A 20,724-nucleotide genomic window follows, 5' to 3' on the forward strand; every position below is an offset into this window, starting at 1 on the left:
GAAAACATTTTGGGTTTCACAGAATCTCCATTAAATTGAGTTTGGTTCAGGACTAAGCTTAATCTGTGTCCGGGAAACCAGCCCCATTAGTGCCAGGGATGAAATGTATTATCAAGCAGTGTATGCAGGCCCCCATTAATCAGGGTTTGGGTGGGGAAGGATTTTGCAACAGCACACATCTTTATCAACATCTTCACCTAATACTGTAGAAATGTAGATATTCTTTACAAATATATCTTTGCACCAGGCAAGTTCATTGACACACTTGTATTTTTACTTACATTTAATAGTTTTCATCAAACCTCTTCTCCAACCTTGGCACACCAGGTTCTCTCTGTGGAAATGGAATTTGCAATAAGCCATGTTAAGCTATGGCACTGAGAACAGGTTAAAGGTCAAAATAAAGAGCAGGTTGGCAAGTGAAACAAAAGTTAAATCAAAAAGAGAGGCTTCTGAATTTACTCTGATTCAATAAAGGAACCAAACTACTAAACAAGCCATAATTGTGTATGAGACAATAAATGACGAGCTTACCGCCTTTTCCAAAACAACGGGGTGTTCTGGTAAGAAGTCCGGTTTTCTTTTGGCAATGGGGGAACTGGCCAGTTGAATCAGGAAGTCTCTAGTGTAAGATATCCTCACTAGGAGAGAGGATAATTTCAATCAGTCAACATCCACACACAATAACATGTGGATTGCATCCCAAATGGCACCCTATTACCTATATACTGCACTTCTTTTGAGCCCAAATGGCACCATATTCCCTATACAGTGAACTTATTTTGAGCCTTGGTCAAAAGTAGTGCACTATATAGGGAATAGTGTGCCATTTGGGACACAGATATGGACTAATGTAATTCAAACCTGGCAACCCACACTTCTATAGATAGATAGCTTACCTTTAGTTGGGGTGGAGTCTTTTGGTGGAGTCTGAGTTTGGAGATGGAAGATTTCAAAAAACTGTTCCACTCCAATACTGTTCATCTTTCCACAGGATAAAAACGGATTAATTAAACTCACTACTGTTAGTCTTATAGAGTAACTACAGAGTCCCACAGAAAAAGAGAAGCTTTAGTATGAAATTAAAACCTATCCAAGCAGTCAGTCGTCTCTGGGTAAAACTATGCATCACTCACTGGTTTGTCTCCTGCTTGTCCACACGCAGATGTCTCAGCATTTCTAAAGCAGGGGTCTGTATAAAGAGAAAGTGTGACACTGGCTGCAGTCTGATTCTCTACCCTTCTCTCTGAAGTGTGCACTCGCTCGCTCAATTCCCCTCAAGGACTAAAAAGGAATGAACTGGAGTAAGAAATATGGTGGAAACTGACAGCCTGTGTCTACACCAATCATATGCTTTTAAATCTATGACAGGGAAGGAGCAAGAACACATTCCGGGTAGAAGGGTCGGTAGGGAAACGGATCTTGAATACTGCCTGTTAGTCGACACATTAATTAATTTCATTCTTAGTCCATGACTGTTTGTGAGGTTCACAATTCATAAAATTGGGTCAAGACTTAAAAAGTAGCTAGATGTGTAGGTTGACAGTTGAATATGAGGGAGAGTGAACTAGTCCAGTTAGTTTACCCTGGTCAGTACTGCAGCGCCGCAGTGGTCTGGCTGGCTGCAGGTGCTTCTGTAAGATCCGCCTCCTTGACACCTCCATCCTGTAACAGCAAAGTTTTATGAAGCCATCCAACTTAGATGTCATGTGGTCCATGTCATGGTCAAGTCTATTTAAAGTTAGCCTGGTCCCAGATCTGTTTGTGCTCTTGCCTACTCCATTGCTGTGCTTGTCAAGCGACAGTTGTATGATATGATAGCACAAACAGATTGGCACTCAAGCTAATTCAAAGTGCTGCGTGTCACCCACTACATTTTACGAAAACAAGAGCTCAAGTCTTTCATCAGCTCTTTCATCAGCACTGCAAAAGCTGAAGTCTTGATTTGAATTGATTAGTTTTGCACCCGTAAAAAAATATAGAAATGCATTATTATTATTATTATTCTAGGAAAAGTTAAGATGTTTTGACCTGGGCTAGTTACATAAGATGTGAATGCTATCTTTTACAAGCTAGCTACACATCATTTGACAGATGGAGATAAACTAGCGAGATAGCCTGAACTCTGCACAGTGGTGCACTTTCCCAGTCTGCTGATTTGCTAATTCCAAAAAGCACGTTCCTGATGAATTTGCCTAGCTAGCACTAGCAAACCGTTCAGCAAACCAACTGATAACGTTATAAAAACTAGTTATGCTTTAGCTTTATCAACTTTGATTTATGGGTTTTATCAATTGAACTTAGCTAAGTTAGTTATTAATTTGTGACAGTCACTTTGCGTGAGTTATGCAGTATCTCGGTGAAAACTTTTGCCACTAGCATTACCATCACCGCTAGGCGGCTGGCTAAGTAGCCATAGCTGCCACCTAACGTTCGCTAGCTATCTCGATGGTCATCTTTCGAATAACGCTGACGGTACTTTTCATGACAAAAAATTTACTAAAGTTATTTTCACTATGAAAACCCTGGCAGGCTTCCATTATTGTGTGTAGGTAATATTTACCTGACCCTGTATGTTCGGCGACACACGAGTGCCTTCCCTTCCGAGAGATGCCACACTGATGAGGTGCTGCTTCTGCTGTCTTTACCCCAAAAAGGTTCAGCGCGAGACGCACAGCAAAGTGACGTTTTCAACGAAATTCACGAAAGGGGGACGAGCGCGGTACGGAAGCAATCTTTTCCTATTGAAATCAGTGCAGAACAAATTCTTAGAATATCATACCGATATTAAACTGAGTTTTCCTGCTTTATCATCCAAGTATCGGTATGTTCACATTACAATAATTGTTTGATAAAATAACTTAAAAGGTCTGCTGCACATTTTCAAAGGCAAATCTGTCTGTTCAGTTATCTGGCCTTATTGCTTAAATATACATTTGTGTTACAGAAATATGACCATTGACAATAATTGTTTAAAAAAAATGTAATTGGCATGTGTGTCAGCATGTGATGGATATCTAAAAACCGTGGGATCTGATAAGACTACACAGTTCATGTTTATGCCACAAGAGCCCGCTATGGCACAACTGTATGGGCCATTAGACTGGAAATATTAAACGTACCTATCCGATCATTTGATATATATATATATTTCTTAAAAATTGTTTTATTGTCACATATACAGCATAGGTACATTGAAATGTGTTGTATTACAGGGTCAGCCATAGTAGTACGGCGCCCCTGGAGCAAATTAGGGTTTAGTGCCTTGCTCAAGGGCACAACGACACCTTGTCAAAAATCTAATTTTATTTGTCATATGCGCCGAATACAACAGGTGGACTTTATCGTGAAACGCTTACTTACAAGCCCTTTCCCAACAATGCAGAGTTAAAAAGTAGGGCGGAATTGGCATAAAAAAAAGTAAATAGTAACACAATAAATAACAATAACGAGGCTATATATAAGGAGTACCGGTACCGAGTCAGTGTGCAAGGGGTACGAGGAAGTTGAGGTAATGTCCTTTGGTCACCGTAGTCCAACTCTTGGTTACTTCTGGAAATTGGGTAGCTGGAATTAATGTAGGTGAAATTCAAAATCACCTGCATTCTAAACTCACTTTTTAATTCTCACTGCTCCTTGCATGCAGCCCGAGGAAGGTCTGACGACCGAAATGTATGCATCGGCATCAGAATAAAATAAACAGTGAGTTTTTAATGCAGACATTAATACCCCCCAGATTGACCACAGGAAATAATATAGGACTATGGGCAATGCAGTATTTTTCATACAACATAAAACATCTTAGACAATCTTGGAAGACTACAACAGGAGAACATGTATGCATTTTAATCAAATAATTTCCACTAAGTTTAATGGACAACTTTTACACTATATAATGCAATACACATATTTAAACAAATATTAGTTGCAAAATTAAGTTTAACCTTCACCCAGCTGTTACAAAGAAAATTCAATTTCAGGCAAATGTCACTAAAAGACAAAAGCTTCATGGGGGGATATGGACAAAAGGTTTGTCTGTTACACCTGCGAGTCGAAGGCTATACAGTATTTTTAAAATCTAAAATTGTTCAGTCGCCATCTGTTGGAACCACCAAACTAATGAAATACTGTCCAAGTTGTTCTTCCTAAAACGTCAAATTTTAAAGCCTAAAAAGGTTATTTCATGTTCTATATGGAGGACAAATGTCAAATTTCACACAAAAACTAGTTTGACTTTTCTGCTGCCTATTGGTCTTCCACTCAATTCCTCAACTGCCGTTAACGCCTCCAAGCGAGATTCAAAAACAACCGTTGCTGAGCCTTTGGGGATCCCTTTGTTGTCGTACTGCAATGAGACGGATCCAGGAATTACACGATATCCATAGCAAAAGTCATAGATTTCGTCAATTCTGATAGTTGAAGGCAGATTAACCAGTCTCAGGCACGTTGGACCATCAAACTGCTGGGGGGCAGAAGGTCCATAGTCTCCATGTCCATGAACAGATCCATTGCCCCTGTTATCAAGCAGAACAGGGCTTTGCATCATGTGAGAATCCAGACCCAGACTGCTGCCTCCATGAATATGAACCTGCAGGTCGTTCATAGGAAGATGGCCTCTATCAGGGGTAACCCTGTAATCAGTGTACAGATGGGACATCGCCTCACTGTTCCTGGCCGAGTACCTCTCTGAGCTTCTCTCCCTTGGTATCATCTGTTGCTCTGTTACTGCAGGTTCACCAACACCAAATTCACGCATCTGAGCCAGAGAAATGCATTTCAGGATGACGTTTGCTCCAAGAAACCCTTGTCCATTCAGAGACTGTGCCCTCATAGCCTCCTCCTCAGTCTGAAAGATCACCAAAGCCTCTCCAAGTCCATTGCCCTTATGGTCACGCAGCAAAACAACAGTCTCCACTGAGATCCTGAAGCCGAGGAAGAAGTCCACAATCTCAACTTTGCGCACGTCAAAAGGCAGATTGCGCACATAGAGGCAAATCTTCTCAGATTCATACGAGTCCTTCTCGGTCTCTCTTGGAAGCCTTTCCTGAGATCTGCTGTAAGACCTTTCAGAGGGTGGTGCCCCATCCCTTGGATTTTCCACAGATTCTAGAATGGCGACCATTTTCTCTTTCGAAATAGGAGATATGTACACATATCGGTTGAGAAATTCCTGCTTGTGAAGAGTCAAGGCAGCACAGTAGTCCCTCAGGCTTCTGAAAAGCACAAATATGGACCTAGTATTTTTCCCATACCTGTCATGAAGGTGAAGGATCTGGTCATACTTGAGGTCTGCAGGATGGAAGAGCTTCTTTATGTCTCTCTTCTCCACTAAGTAGGGGAGGTTTTCCACCAAGACACAGAACTCCTCATTGGGAGGAGAAGAGGACTTTGTAGACCTGTAGGCTACTGGTGAGCGAGACCTGGCACGGTCTGGAGGATACCTCAGAGTGTGAGCTGAGGATGGACCTCTTCTAAACTTACCACTGCTGTCTTTACCAGGTTCCATACCACCACCTGCCTCAAACCACTGCTCTTCTGAGCATGCATAGACTTCCACAAATCTTGTTCCAATGTAATGCCGATCCCTTTTCAGACCCTCTCTAGCATCCAGTCTGGTTTTGAACTTGACAATTCCTTTCCCATTTTGTTGCCCGCTGTCATTTTTCATCATAATAATGTCCTCCACCACTAATCCGTCAAAGAATTTTCTCACATTCTCTTCGGTCGTAGTGAAAGGCATGCCTTGCATAAGCAAATACAAGTCATTTTGACTGCTTGGCTGTGAGGAAGGCTTTCGGGCCAGACTACGTGTGTCACTGTACGACACTGATCTACTGCCCATCTCCACATTGTCTTTTCTTCGAGGTTTCTCATTCCTGCCTTCTCTTTCCGGTCTTCTGAAACCTTCCTTGGACAACCTCTTTTTGGTCACCTCAGGTTTTATACTTTCCTTGAGAACAGCCTGCATTTCTGACTTGCTGCTCAGCCGTAAGCGAACCGGAGAACCTTTGATGGATCCCCCCGAACGGGTCATTGCCCGCCTCGCGTCTTCATCGGAAGCAAAGATTATGAAAGCCTCCTCACGCTCCCCACCAATAATGTGCACCCCACCATCTGGGATTTTGAGGCCAGTGAAGAACTTGCGAATGTCCTCAGAACCTGCAGTGATTCTGAGCCCCTGTAAACGGATGACCACCGCCATGCCGACAACAGCACAAACAACAGCACCTGTAGACAGAGGGGTACATAATAGCATTATTGCAGAACAGTCCTGTGTCCAGCTCACCAATACTCTGCAGACCATTCCACTATAACATCACCGAAACAGGTGACACCTTGAGAATGAAAACAGCAACTGAAAACGTTCTGAAAGGACTACGCTGTGCACAAATCTGAAGGTCCCAATACAACACTTAGGCCTACTACAAAATGGAAACGCCATAAGAATGTACAGGCTTACTGGCAACAATGGTAGGTCGGAGATTCTAACATCTGAAAGATTAGTATGTCGTCTACAGGAGTGACAATCAAAGTTCAACCATTAAACGGATGTCCCTTACATGGATTGTTTAATCTCAAATCAGCTGTGCATCCATTAAATGCAACAGGCATGAGCATTCGCCATGGTTTAATGGCAGGCTTCCAATGTACAATTCCAGGCTTCACTTTACAACTATACAATTCGATCCAGTGTTAAAAGGTTCACAAGTTTCATGCAACATTCTCCTTCCTTAAGTCACATATACACTATATGACCAAAAGTATGTGGACACCTGCTCGTCGAACATCTCATTCCAAAATCATGGGCATTAATATGGAGTTGGTTCCCCCTTTGCTGCCATAACAGCCTCCACTCTTCTGAGAAGGCTTTCCATTAAACATTGGAACATTGCTGCGGGACTTGCTTCCATTCATCCACAAGAGCATTAGTGAGGTCGGGCGATTAGGCCTGCCTCGCAGTCGGTGTTCCAATTCATCCCAAAGTTGTTTGACAGGGTTGAGGTCAGGGCTCTGTGCAGGCCAGTCAAGTTCTTCCACACTGATCGACAAACCATTTCTGTATGGACCTCACTTTTTGCACAGGGGCATTGTCGTGCTGAAACAGGAAAGGGCCTTCCCCAAACTGTTGCCACAAAGTTGGAAGCACACAATCGTCTAGAATGTCATTGTATGCTGTAGTGTTAACATTTCCCGTCACTGGAACTAAGGGGCCTAGCCCAAACCATGAAAAACAGTCCCAGACCATTATTCCTCCTCCACCAAACTTTACAGTTGGCACTATGCATTGGGGCAGGTAGCGTTCTCCTGGCATCCGCCAAACCCAGATTCGTCCGTCGGACTGCCAAATGGTGAAGCGTGATTAATCGCTCCAGAGAACGTGTTTCCACTGCTCCAGAGTCCAATGGCGGCGAGCTTTACACCACTCCAGCCGACGCTTGGTATTACACATGGTGATCTTAGGCTTGTGTGCGGCTGCTCGGCCATGGCTGTGTGCTCAATTTCATACACCTGTCAATAACAGGTGTGGCTGAAATTGCCGAATCCACTAATTTGAAGGGGTGGCCACATACTTCTGTATATATAGTGTATTTCTTCTCTGTGTGGCTGGCATGAAATTGTGTATTTGCCCCAAACTCTCCAATCTATATGATAAACAGGCATATATTCAGACCATGAACATCAGATCAGAAAACCCAAACCACATGAAAACCGAAAGGCACAGCATTAACCAATTTCTGTAGATACTTAATATCTAGCAAGAACCCATCAATCATCACTAGGCCTACATCGACCTTCCATATACCATAATTGAAAAGGGGGAAATGACATTAGCTCCATTAACCATGGACACAGTTAAGCGCTTTTCAGACAGCCAGCGGAATGTCGCCTAGTACCCCTCCGAGTACACCACTTGTCCCTCTAGTCAAAGCGGCTAGTGTTAAGTCTTTCCAACAGCCGCCGGTGACCACAGCAACGAAATACACATTGACGTACGAACGAAGAATCGCTATAACGACATACGCATTAATAAAAACGTATTTACACGCAACAGAAATGATAAACCCAAAAATGGATTAGAAACCAATTATTTGTATTGTTAAACGTGACTCTGTAAACTGATGTGTTAGCCAGCGGGCAAGTTAGCTGATCCTGCTGTTGGACGTACGTGTTGATGCATCACCACGCAGGCTACATTTTCTACTGTGATTGGTCAACAACGGCACCGCTTGAAAAATAAGAGGAGAATCCTATTTTCTCTGGCCGACCGCTCCGCCTGGATAGAATTTCTCTGTCAGTGCCTTTAATCATTTTCTTTTATATTTATCAGTCCACAGAGAGTCAGATATGGGCTTTTCCAATGAGGCAGTGTTTTACTCCAGTCTATACACCCTGGTGTATTACTAGTAAGGAAAGTGTTTCCATCACTACGGTTAAGGACTTGGAACAGTTACTTTGTGAGGCGTATTAACCATCTCTGGAAAAAATGTCCCACTTTCCCAGGTCTGGCCCCAAGTCTGGGTAGGTCCACGGCCCAAGACCTTTCGACTTTTTTGGGCCAAGCCTCAGAGGTGGAAAAACAAGTCTTATGACTTTAGTCCAAACACCGGGGTAAAGTCTATTGGAAATTCACCATAGGCATCAGAGTCATAGCTGGCATACTTGAGCATGACTGGTTGTTCTGCTGCACTAATCAAAAATAAGAAGCCCCCCAGCATAGCTAAAGGTATCCTACTATGACTGCTACTAGTCAAAACAATAACGTTATGCCACCAAATACATTCTGTGTAGCACTCACACACACGCCATTGGTCAATTTAACGCCAACATATACAGACACTTTGCTTTGCTTTATATTGGCCAGGTCGCAGTTGTAAATGAGAACTTGTTCTCAACTGGCTTACCTGGTTAAATAGAGGTGAAAAAAATAAAATAATAAACACCTATAATTTGTATAAACTAGATAGATAATGTGATTCAGGGTTTCATAATCATCGTCCAAGAACATAATTGGAGAGGGCCACACATTTAATCTAAGCCAAGTTAAATGCAGAGAAGAGAAGAAAACCATCACAAAACAACCAGAGCGAGAGACAAGTCACTCATCTGGCTAGAACAATCAGGACACGTGAAATTAGCTAGAAAAAAACAAAGGCTATCCCATCACTTAAGGAAGTTAGCACACAGCCCACCATAGCACAGTGGCTAACGTTAGCTAGCTAGCTAGCCAACTAGCTAGCTACTGTGTATGCTAGCCGGTTGGTTCACAGTTGAACAGCCACGTTGTCAGTGGTTAAGTTACTTTCGAAAATGCACAAGCAAACTACACCGTACAACACTTAACTGAATTGGTATAAAAACGTCGCAATTTAACGTTAGCTAGCTACATGGTAGCTAGCGTAGCTAACAGAAAGCTAGCTAGCTAGCTAGCAGGGCCTTTCAGCATGGCTACTCGGAAAATAACGCTAGCATGATAATTCCATCCCAAGAGTCATACCTAAGACAGAACTTACACAGGCAGCGAGAGAAAAGGTTATTTCTTAAATAATTTCAGAAAAATCAAAAGGATGGCAGGAAAGAATAGACTTTGCCCTTCTCGAGTAGATGCTGCTTGCAAACACGTTCGGAAATACGGAAGCCTACTAGCCTAGAGGGACGATTGTGTGAACTGGACATGATGAACCACTATGGACTTCAATTCAGAGCCATAGAAGTAGGCGATGATTTGGACACACCAAAAAAGTGCTAAACAAATCAAAATATATTTTTTATTTGAGATTCTTCAAAGTAGCCACCCTTTGTCTTTGACAACTTTGCACACGCTTGGCATTCTCTCAACCAGCTTCATGAGGTAGTCACCTGGAATGCATTTAAATTAACAGGTGTGCCTTGTTAAAAGTTACAATTGTGGAATTTATTTCCTTCTTAATGCGTTTGAGCCAATAATTTGTGTTGTGACAAGGTGGGGGGTATACAGAAGATAGCCCTATTTGGTAAAATACCAAGTCCGTATTATGGCAAGAACAGCTCAAATAAGAAAAGAGAAACGACAGTCCATCATTACTTTAAGACATGAAGGTCAGTCAATCTGGAAAATTTCAAGAACTTTGAAAGTTTTTTCCAGTGCAGTCGCAAAAACCATCAAGCTTTATGATTAAACTGGCTCTCATGAGGACCGCCACAGGAAAGGAAGACCCAGAGTTACCTCTGCTGCAGAGGATACATTCATTAGAGTTAACTGCACCTCAGATTGCAGCCCAAATAAATGCTTCACAGAGTTCAAGTAATAGACACATCTCAACATCAACTGTTCAGAGGAGACTGCGTGAATCAGGCCTTCATGGTCGAATTGCTGCAAAGAAACCACTACTAAAAGACCAATAATAAGAAGAGACTTTCTTGGGCCAAGAAACACCAGCAATGGACATTAGACCGCTGGAAATCTGTCTTTTGGTCTGATGAGTCAAAATTTGAGATTTTTGGTTCCAACTGCCGTGTCTTTGTGAGACGCATAGTAGGTGAACGGATTATATCCGCATGTGTGGTCCCACCGTGAAGCATGGAGGAGGAGGTGTGATGGTGTGGGGGTGCTTTGCTGGTGACACTGTCTGTGATTTATTTAGAATTCAAGGCACACTTAACCAGCATGACTACCACAGCATTCTGCAGCGATACACCATCCCATCTGGTTTGCGCTTAATGGGACTATCATTTGTTTTTCAAAAGGACAATGACCCAAAACACCTCCAAGACTAAGAAGGAGAGTGATGGAGTGCTGCATCAGATGACCTGGCCTCCACAATCACCCGACCTCAACCCAATTGAGATGGTTTGGGATGAGTTGGACCGCAGAGTGAAGGAAAAGCAGCCAACAAGTGCTCAGCATATGTGGGAACTCCTTCAAGACTGTTGGAAATGCATTCCAGGTGAAGCTGGTTGAGAGAATGCCAAGAGTGTGCAAAGCTGTCATCAAGGCTAAGGGTGGTTACTTTGAAGAATCTAGAATATATTTTGATTTGTTTAACACTATTTTGGTTACTACATGATTCCATATGTGTTATTTCATAGTTTTGTTGTCTTCACTATTATTCTACAATGTAGTAGGTGTGTCCAAACTTTTGACTGGTACTGTATATATTCCTCCTTTGAAATCCACCTTTCTGTGTCCCTTTCCCAATTTTCCTCTTCTCCCGACATTGCTTGCAGCCTGCCTGCCACAGCACATTCTCAGAGTGACTGAAGAACTAAATATCGAGATTGTTCCACCCATGTCCTTTAGGGGAGATGGGTTACTTTATGGGCTATTCATTTGTGACATCTGAAATACACTATACACATTTCATTACAAATAAAATATTTGATATCACCCAACACCTACGAGAGGGGGGAAAAGGATAAAAAAACAAAAAAACATTAGGGAATATTTGACTCTACAATGACCATTGAAGCAAAGCCATAGCCTACTTCTATGGCTCTGAATTGAAGTCCATAGTGGTTCATCATGTCTACTTCACACAAGTGTTAAGTTGACCTCATGACTGGTTTTCATTCCAATACTGCAATAATTTTTCAGACATATATGATAGACAGCTGCTTGACTTTTCATTAGCAGCCCTAACAGGATGTCACTGAGTGTCATATTCCTGCATGGCAGCTGAACACGTGTCCAAAGCCTGCTGAAAGTCCTGCTCCTCCACACCATAGTGCTGGTACCAGTGCAGGTAGGCCCTTGCTTGCAGCATCTCCCCAGCACGCTGCACAACATGGCCGAGCAGTGAGGAGGCGAGAGGAAGGGGCGTCTCCCACCTTGTTCAAAGGGTTTGGAATCAAACACGAAAACAAAACTCACTAATTGATAGGGGTTCAACAGACAACTATTAAAGTTAAAATAGGACAACTATTTTGGGATATACATTTCTTCTCTCAGTTAATTCAATCAAAGGCTCACATTATCCAGAGCCTTCTATTTTGATGCAATAAAGGGAAAGGGGGGATACCTAGTCAGTTGTACAACTGAATGCATTCAACTGAAATGTGTCTTCCGCATTTATCACAACCCCTCTGAATCAGAGGTGCGGGGGGGCTGCCTTAATCGACATCCATGTCAAAAAGGACTGATGTCATCATGGCTCGTGTGTTATCTCAAATCTAGGGTACTTCTTTATGTTACATAGCTTCTTCCAATCATACGACAGGCATATTGCTCACCAGTCCAGTGGTCAAGGGGAAAGGGTTTCCAAGAGACACATCGCTGCCCTTTTTTCAACTTCTGAAGTGCATTGGACATGAAGAAAGAGCCATCCTTGTTGCATCTGGCCACAGCCAACACTGCCCAGCTACTATACTGAGAGCACAGTTAAGGGAAATAAAGATGGGATAAGATATAATCAAAATGTATTTGTCATGCTTGGTAAACAACAGGTGTAGACTAACAGTGAAATGCTTACGGGTCCTTTTCCAACAACGCAGAGTTACTAGATAAAGATACAGAAATTAAATAAGAAATCAAATAGAAATAGTGACATGAGGACTAAATAAATAAATACACAGTGAATAATGAATAACGAGTAAAAATAACATGGCTATATACAGGGAGTAGAAAATAACATGTCTATATACAGGGAGTAGAAAAGAACATGGCTATATACAGGGAGTAGAAAATAACATGGATATATACAGGGAGTAGAAAAGAACATGTCTATATACAGGGAGTAGAAAATAACATGGCTATATACAGGGAGTAGAAAAGAACATGGCTGTATACAGGGAGTAGAAAAGAACATGGCTGTATACAGGAAGTAGAAAAGAACATGGCTATATACAGGGAGTAGAAAAGAACATGGCTATATACAGGGAGTAGAAAAGAACATGGCTGTATACAGGGAGTAGAAAATAACATGGCTGTATACAGGGAGTAGAAAATAACATGGCTATATACAGGGAGTAGAAAATAACATGGCTGTATACAGGAAGTAGAAAATAACATGGCTATATACAGGGAGTAGAAAATAACATGGCTATATACAGGGAGTAGAAAAGAACATGTCTATATACAGGGAGTAGAAAAGAACATGTCTATATACAGGGAGTAGAAAATAACATGGCTATATACAGGGAGTAGAAAAGAACATGGCTATATACAGGGAGTAGAAAATAACATGGCTGTATACAGGAAGTAGAAAATAACATGGCTATATACAGGGAGTAGAAAAGAACATGTCTATATACAGGGAGTAGAAAATAACATGGCTGTATACAGGGAGTAGAAAATAACATGGCTATTGTGACGTCACGAGAGGCTACACAGCTTTCAGCGGGATTGTGTAGTCCACGTTGCAGCTAGTGGCCAACCCAGCAAAAAGTCCTTCCAAATGTCTCTCACGTATTTCCACAGGTGCATATATCCAAAGGTGAGTATTTCCCAAAGGTAAGTATCTCCAAATCCTTATATTCCTCATGGAAGTGGACGTGCAGCACTCTTGTCCTCCAGAGAGCCCAGGTTGGAGACTGTCTCTCTTCCCTTCCCAAACCTTCCGCTCATCAGCTCCTCATTTGTTTCAGCTGCGTGGGAAGATTGGCCATAGAGGGGTGGAGTTCCCGACCATACCAGCAGATGGAGCCATAGCTGTCTGGGTTTGCAGCCACCTCAGGGGGATGTAACGTCCCTCCAGGACACAGCCTCTCGTGACATCACACATCCCCCTCCTCGGGACCGACGTCCTCGTCGGGGTAAAGGCAGCGAAGAAGGCATCACGCCGGGAGAGGGCGTCCGCATTGCCGTGGTGCTTGCCAGCCTGCTCTCTCTTCAACTCCTCCACCTCTAGGACCAGGGACTCAGCCTCCTGTTGTCTCTCCTTGAGTTTCTTACTGAACGCATCAGCCTTGGTTTTAGCAGAGTTTAGCTTCTGTTGAGCAGCTTTCAGTTCCTTCTCTCTCTCTGCCTCCGCATTCTTCATCTTGTTCTCCAACACCTTGTACTTCTCCTCTGCCTTCTTCTGGACCTCCTTACTACTGCGCAGGGTCTCCTCACACTCCTCGATGGTCCTGCGCAGCCTCTCCAGCTCCTCCTGTTGCTTAGGGAAGGAGCTCTGTTGGAGTTTAGCCTGGAGGATATCTAACTCTTCTGTCTTCATGTCTAACTGTTGCTTTAACAAACGATACCTCTCAGCGGTCCCCTTCAGACCAGACAGTTCTTTGTCCAGATTCTGTAGCTCCGTCTCTGTGTCGGTCTGGGCACCTGCCATCCCTATCAGAGCCCGGGCGGGAGTGAGTAACTCGGAGGATTGCACCGGAGCCTTCCCAGGATGAGTCTTGCCTCTCCGTTTCCGAGGTACTCGGGTTATCCTCTCCTGAGACTCTCTCCAGAGTGGGTAAAAGGCTGGGCAGTCTCGTCCAATTAGGACAGGGACGGGGAGGGAATCAACCACCCCCGCCCGTCGTGTGTATGGTTCCCCGTGTGCTGGTCATTGTAAGTTCAGTAATGGGGTATTCTCTGGTGTCCCCATGGACACAGGAAACTGGGAGGACTTTCCCCGGGGTCAGACACGTTGGGCCCACCAAATCCTTACGCACCAGGGTGGCCCGGCTACCAGAATCCAGTAAGGCCTCCACATCATGGTGATTCACAGTTACCGGGCAGGTGGGGGGTCGATCTGGGCCGCCATCTACGACTCCCAAGAGCGAGGCAAAACGGTGTGTGGGTGCTGAGCTGGAGGACTCCGCAGTGGGCATAGGTTCATCGGCTGGTTTCCCACACTGCCAGGAGATATGTCCCATCTCCCCCACACCGGTAACACTGTCGAGTTTCCCCCTCCTGGTGTACTCTTCTTGGACCCGCCTGGTTTCTGGCTCCCCTGGAGCCGGGATAAGTCCTGACGTGGCTGGGTTCGAGACCTTGGGGTCCTTTGGACGGGTTCTTCCCATTTGTGGTGGGGCCGCCCTCCTGGGGTCTTTTCGGGAAGCATTCAGCATCTCCGCTGTGGCCTGGTACTTTTCCACAGCTTCCACGGTCAGATCAGCCGTGGTCAAGGCCTGTTGACTGATGAACCGTTTTGCCTCATAAGGCAGGGCGCGTAGGTAACGATCCACCACAACGGCCTCCACCACCGCCGCTGCTGTATTCCTCTGCGGATCCAGCCATTTCCTTGCGATTCGGACAAGTTCATGCATCTGCGCCCGAGGAGGTTGGTCTGGTTGGAAGGTCCAGCTGTGAAAGCGCTGGGCCATACCAAACTTTGTGAGTCCATATCTGCTGAGGATCTCAGACTTCAGGGCATCATAGTCAGTAACCTGGTCAGGGCCCAGGTCCCGGACAGCATTCAGCGATTCCCGGTTAGAAAGGGGGCTAACAGACCAACCCACTGTTGCTTGGGCCAGGCTTCCCTAGTGGCCGTGGCCTCAAATGCATGCAGGTATGCCTCAATGTCATCGGTAGCTCCCATCTTAGATATAAAGTCACTTGCCTTTATTGGGCGGGTATTTTGGACAACCCTCTGTCTCTGCAACTGCAATTCCTCTGCCTTCAGAAGGTTGGCTTTCTTTTGCTCCTCCAAGAGAGCCACGTTTGCTTGCATCTGGGCTTGCTGGCCAGCAACAAGGGCTTTCAATATGTCCTCCATTTCAGTCGGGCGGGGAGCCTACGGCCAACTTGGAAAACTGGGTGATCAAACCTTCGGTATCCTCCTCTGACATGCACTATTAACGCTTGAGCGTGCCCGTATTCTCCACCATCTGTGACGTCACGAGAGGCTACACAGCTTTCAGCGGGATTGTGTAGTCCACGTTGCAGCTAGTGGCCAACCCAGCAAAAAGTCCTTCCAAATGTCTCTCACGTATTTCCACAGGTGCATATATCCAAAGGTGAGTATTTCCCAAAGGTAAGTATCTCCAAATCCTTATATTCCTCATGGAAGTGGACGTGCAGCACTCTTGTCCTCCAGAGAGCCCAGGTTGGAGACTGTCTCTCTTCCCTTCCCAAACCTTCCGCTCATCAGCTCCTCATTTGTTTCAGCTGCGTGGGAAGATTGGCCATAGAGGGGTGGAGTTCCCGACCATACCAGCAGATGGAGCCATAGCTGTCTGGGTTTGCAGCCACCTCAGGGGGATGTAACGTCCCTCCAGGACACAGCCTCTCGTGACATCACACTATATACAGGGAGTAGAAAATAACATGGCTGTATACAGGAAGTAGAAAATAACATGACTATATACAGGGAGTAACAGTCCCGAGTTGATGTGCAGGGGTACGAGGTCATTGAGGTAGCTATGTACTGTACATATAGGTAGGGGTCAAGTTACTAGGCAACAGGACAGATAAGACAGTCGCAGCAGCGTATGTGGTGTGTGTGTGTGTGTGTGTTGGGGTGTCACTGTAAGCATGTGTGAGTATGTGGGTAGAGTCCAGTATGTGTGCATAGAGTCAGTGCAAAATTGGATCAGTGAAGGTAGATTAGCTATTTAGCAGTCTTGTTCAGAAGTCTTATGGCTTGGGGGTAGAAGCTGTTCAGGGTCCTGTTGGTTCCAGTCTTGGTGCATTGGTACTGCTTGCCGTGCGGTAGCAGAGAGAGCAGTCTGACTTGGGTGTGAGAGATTTCCAAACACAGGCCTATTGATTTCAGGGCAAATTCACCAACAAAATATCAACGTTGATCTTAAAAATGGCAATTGGAGTTGCATCTGGACAATAGTTTGACAAAGGATACAGATTTCCCTGTGGGGGAAAACTGTGGAACAGCCTGGAGCGTGCAGCTGGCCAAGGATTCCCAGCGAGTCTTCTCACTGAAGTGGGGGAGGCATCACAATACATACAGGTTAAGTCCCAAATGGCACCCTTCTCCCTGTGTAGTGCACTACTTTTGACCAGAGACCTATGGGGGCCCTAGTCAAAAGTAGTGCACTATAAATAGAAGGGTGCCATTTGGACGCAAACAAACACTAGCTGAGTTGGTTGTTGGTTAAGGGCTTGTAAGTAAGCATTTCACGGTAAGGTCTACACTTGTTATATTCGCGCATGTGACAAATACATATTTGATTTGATAGGACAGCATGCCCTTGTATTTAACAATTCAACTGATCCATCCAATCACTGTACCTACAAATGTAATTACAATGTAATAAAAACATCATATTTTACAATAAGTCTATCAGATAGATATCATACAAGCGTTTGTAATAGCACACCTGGAACAAGCCTGCGTGGTGTAGAGGAGTTTGACTGCAGGTAAAGGGCACACAGACCTCATCAGCTCCCAGGGCTCCACAACTAAACTCAGGCCACCGGAGATGCATGGGAGAAACTGCCGAAACCAGCAATTTACACTGAGGGACAATTTAATTTACATGTTTTTTAATACAAGGCAGTTGTAACAAAATGCTATGGTCAGCAGAGTAAAACGTATTGCCCTTCTATCACAATGTAGTCATTGTCCTTGGTTTGCATCCAAAATGGCACCCTATTCCCTACATAGTGCACTACTTTTGACGAGGGTTATGGTCAAAAGTAGTACACTATATAGGGAATAGGGTGCCATTTTGGATACAACTCTAGAGTCTGTCTATGGGTACCTACCTGGCTGTGGTGAGGCAGCGATGTGTGTATTCATCACAGAGAGGGAGCTTGCTGCTGGTGGAACACCAGAGAGAGAGGATGATGTGCTCATGAGCGCCCTCTGTAGGGCCTGGGCTCGGGTCAGGGCCTGGTCATTGTGAAACAGGAGCACACCGTCAGCAGACCTGCAGGCAGGAGAGGACCAGGGCCCGTATTCATAAAACTTCTCAGAGTAGGAGTGCTGATCTAGGATCGGTTTTGCCTTTTATATCATAGTCACTATTCTATCCTACGTATTCTAGATATACTAAATATTCTATCCACATACTGTCCATAATGTCTATACATCCCATCACACATTTATACTCCGGACTACGACATTGCTCGTCCTAATATTTCTTATATTTCTTAATTCCATTATTTTAGATTTGTGTGTATTGTTGTGAATAGCTAGATATTACTGAATTGTTGGAGCTAGGAACACAAGCATTTACCTACACCGGCAATAACATATGCTAAATATGTGTATGCGACCAATAAAATTTGATTTGATTTTGAATCAAATTATTATGGACAGGGAGTACCTAATCCTAGATCAGCAATCCTACTAAAGCTTTATGAATACAGGCCCTGGGCTGACTCAAAACTATACATTTGGTATTCCTTTTGTGTTTAGTATCCTTGGGCAACCAAGGATACTTTTGACTCAAAGAAGACAAACACATACCTTTGCAGTGAGGCTAAACTCAGCAGTGTGTTGTAGTGCTGAAGGGGACTCTCTCCACTTTGGTGCGGCTCCACTGACACAGTCAAAATGTGACCGGCGGGAAACGTGTCACGGATCTCCTCACACAGCTTGGAACCGAGCCCTGGAACAATGAATTGATTAGTTTTGCACCCGTAAAAAAATATAGAAATGCATTATTATTATTATTATTATAGGAAAAGTTAAGATGTTTTGACCTGGGCTAGTTACATAAGATGTGAATGCTATCTTTTACAAGCTAGCTACACATCATTTGACAGATGGAGATAAACTAGCGAGATAGCCTGAACTCTGCACAGTGGTGCACTTTCCCAGTCTGCTGATTTGCTAATTCCAAAAAGCACGTTCCTGATGAATTTGCCTAGCTAACACTAGCAAACCGTTCAGCAAACCAACTGATAACGTTATAAAAACTAGCTATGCTTTAGCTTTATCAACTTTGATTTATGGGTTTTATCAATTGAACTTAGCTAAGTTAGTTATTAATTTGTGACAGTCACTTTGCGTGAGTTATGCAGTATCTCGGTGAAAACTTTTGCCACTAGCATTACCATCACCGCTAGGCGGCTGGCTAAGTAGCCATAGCTGCCACCTAACGTTCGCTAGCTATCTCGATGGTCATCTTTCGAATAACGCTGACGGTACTTTTCATGACAAAACATTTACTAAAGTTATTTTCACTATGAAAACCCTGGCAGGCTTCCATTATTGTGTGTAGGTAATATTTACCTGACCCTGTATGTTCGGCGACACACGAGTGCCTTCCCTTCCGAGAGATGCCACACTGATGAGGTGCTGCTTCTGCTGTCTTTACCCCAAAAAGGTTCAGCGCGAGACGCACAGCAAAGTGAGGTTTTCAACGAAATTCACGAAAGGGGACGAGCGCGGTACGGAAGCAATCTTTTCCTATTGAAATCAGTGCAGAACAAATTCTTAGAATATCATACCGATATTAAACTGAGTTTTCCTGCTTTATCATCCAAGTATCGGTATGTTCACATTACAATAATTGTTTGATAAAATAACTTAAAAGGTCTGCTGCACATTTTCAAAGGCAAATCTGTCTGTTCAGTTATCTGGCCTTATTGCTTAAATATACATTTGTGTTACAGAAATATGACCATTGACAATAATTGTTTAAAAAAAATGTAATTGGCATGTGTGTCAGCATGTGATGGATATCTAAAAACCGTGGGATCTGATAAGACTACACAGTTCATGTTTATGCCACAAGAGCCCGCTATGGCACAACTGTATGGGCCATTAGACTGGAAATATTAAACGTACCTATCCGATCATTTGATATATATATATTTCTTAAAAATTGTTTTATTGTCACATATACAGCATAGGTACATTGAAATGTGTTGTATTACAGGGTCAGCCATAGTAGTACGGCGCCCCTGGAGCAAATTAGGGTTTAGTGCCTTGCTCAAGGGCACAACGACACCTTGTCAAAAATCTAATTTTATTTGTCATATGCGCCGAATACAACAGGTGGACTTTATCGTGAAACGCTTACTTACAAGCCCTTTCCCAACAATGCAGAGTTAAAAAGTAGGGCGGAATTGGCACAAAAAAAAGTAAATAGTAACACAATAAATAACAATAACGAGGCTATATATAAGGAGTACCGGTACCGAGTCAGTGTGCAAGGGGTACGAGGAAGTTGAGGTAATGTCCTTTGGTCACCGTAGTCCAACTCTTGGTTACTTCTGGAAATTGGGTAGCTGGAATTAATGTAGGTGAAATTCACTGATTCTCAGTAAAGCGACAAAATCTACTGCATTCTAAACTCACTTTTTAATTCTCACTGCTCCTTGCATGCAGCCCGAGGAAGGTCTGACGACCGAAATGTATGCATCGGCATCAGAATAAAATAAACAGTGAGTTTTTAATGCAGACATTAATACCCCCCAGATTGACCACAGGAAATAATATAGGACTATGGGCAATGCAGTATTTTTCATACAACATAAAACATCTTAGACAATCTTGGAAGACTACAACAGGAGAACATGTATGCATTTTAATCAAATAATTTCCACTAAGTTTAATGGACAACTTTTACACTATATAATGCAATACACATATTTAAACAAATATTAGTTGCAAAATTAAGTTTAACCTTCACCCAGCTGTTACAAAGAAAATTCAATTTCAGGCAAATGTCACTAAAAGACAAAAGCTTCATGGGGGGGATATGGACAAAAGGTTTGTCTGTTACACCTGGAGTCGAATTACACCTTGAGTCGAAGGCTATACAGTATTTTTAAAATCTAAAATTGTTCAGTCGCCATCTGTTGGAACCACCAAACTAATGAAATACTGTCCAAGTTGTTCTTCCTAAAACGTCAAATGTTAAAGCCTAAAAAGGTTATTTCATGTTCTATATGGAGGACAAATGTCAAAT

General features: G+C 43.5%; 1 protein-coding gene across 13 annotated transcripts in view; it reads right to left on the minus strand.

Annotated features, from left to right (window-relative positions):
* Positions 1–20,724, minus strand: part of LOC121542614 (RNA-binding protein 12B-like) — a 30,573-nt gene that overhangs the window by 218 nt on the left and 9,631 nt on the right. For 2 of the 13 annotated variants that reach the window (XM_045226214.1, XM_045226213.1), the window contains exons 2-7: positions 18,273–18,414; positions 17,567–17,730; positions 17,179–17,316; positions 16,701–16,776; positions 12,208–12,343; positions 4,057–6,228 (exon numbers count right to left, since the gene is read on the minus strand). In XM_045226214.1, the coding sequence (XP_045082149.1) occupies positions 4,214–6,228; positions 12,208–12,343; positions 16,701–16,776; positions 17,179–17,240 (2,289 nt within the window). In that variant the 5' untranslated portion in view covers positions 17,241–17,316; positions 17,567–17,730; positions 18,273–18,414 and the 3' untranslated portion in view covers positions 4,057–4,213. Of the gene's footprint in view, positions 1–281; positions 335–534; positions 642–899; positions 985–1,136; positions 1,285–1,585; positions 1,666–2,563; positions 3,278–4,056; positions 6,229–9,496; positions 9,770–11,698; positions 11,806–12,207; positions 12,344–16,700; positions 16,777–17,178; positions 17,317–17,566; positions 17,731–18,272; positions 18,415–19,040; positions 19,170–20,724 lie in introns of those variants that run through there. The other 11 variants (XM_045226216.1, XM_045226212.1, XM_045226211.1 and 8 more) reach the window with 11 other exon arrangements.

This window comes from Coregonus clupeaformis, chromosome 17 (genome assembly GCF_020615455.1).
Source record: "Coregonus clupeaformis isolate EN_2021a chromosome 17, ASM2061545v1, whole genome shotgun sequence".
Taxonomy (NCBI): Eukaryota; Metazoa; Chordata; class Actinopteri; order Salmoniformes; family Salmonidae; genus Coregonus; species Coregonus clupeaformis.